This window comes from Galeopterus variegatus, unplaced genomic scaffold, assembly GCF_000696425.1.
Source record: "Galeopterus variegatus unplaced genomic scaffold, G_variegatus-3.0.2 Scaffold895, whole genome shotgun sequence".
Classification (NCBI taxonomy): Eukaryota; Metazoa; Chordata; class Mammalia; order Dermoptera; family Cynocephalidae; genus Galeopterus; species Galeopterus variegatus.
In genome coordinates this window covers 498,716-499,137 of record NW_007727006.1, presented here as the reverse complement: position 1 = coordinate 499,137, position 422 = coordinate 498,716, and the positions used below count along the sequence as shown (strand labels likewise).

The following is a 422-nucleotide window of genomic DNA, read 5'->3' as shown; positions in this document are numbered from 1 at the left end:
AGGGGCAGAAAGGAGGGTGAGAAGAAATGAGTTTGAATGAGACCCAGTTTCAGCCTCAGCCAGAGCTGGGCAGAATGGACTAAATGATTTTTCTTTTTCTTCATTTCTTTTTCTCTCTTCATTCCTTTCCTCTTCCCCTCCTTCCTCCTCCTACCACAACCTGCACCGCACCCCCTCTGCCTGTTTCCTGCCCTGCATGTCCCACTCCCTCTCTCTCTTCCCACCCTCCCCGCATCCTCCACCCTCCACGTCCTGTCCCTCAGGAACCTGAGCTCGGCCGATGCTGGCCGCCAGACCATGCGTAACTACACGGGGCTCATTGACTCCCTCATGGCCTATGTCCAGAACTGTGTGGCAGCCAGCCGCTGCGATGACAAGGTGAGAGTGCAGCCCGCTGGTGGCACCCCCACACCCCGACCCAC

General features: G+C 57.3%; 1 protein-coding gene across 1 annotated transcript in view; it reads left to right on the top strand.

The window, feature by feature from the left end:
- Window positions 1-263: 263 nt before the first annotated feature.
- PKP1 (plakophilin 1) overlaps window positions 264-422 on the top strand; it is an 11,168-nt gene continuing 11,009 nt past the window's right edge. The window contains exon 1 of the mRNA XM_008573268.1: window positions 264-378. Within this exon, the coding sequence (XP_008571490.1) occupies window positions 298-378 (81 nt within the window). The 5' untranslated portion in view covers window positions 264-297. The remainder of the gene's footprint in view (window positions 379-422) is intronic.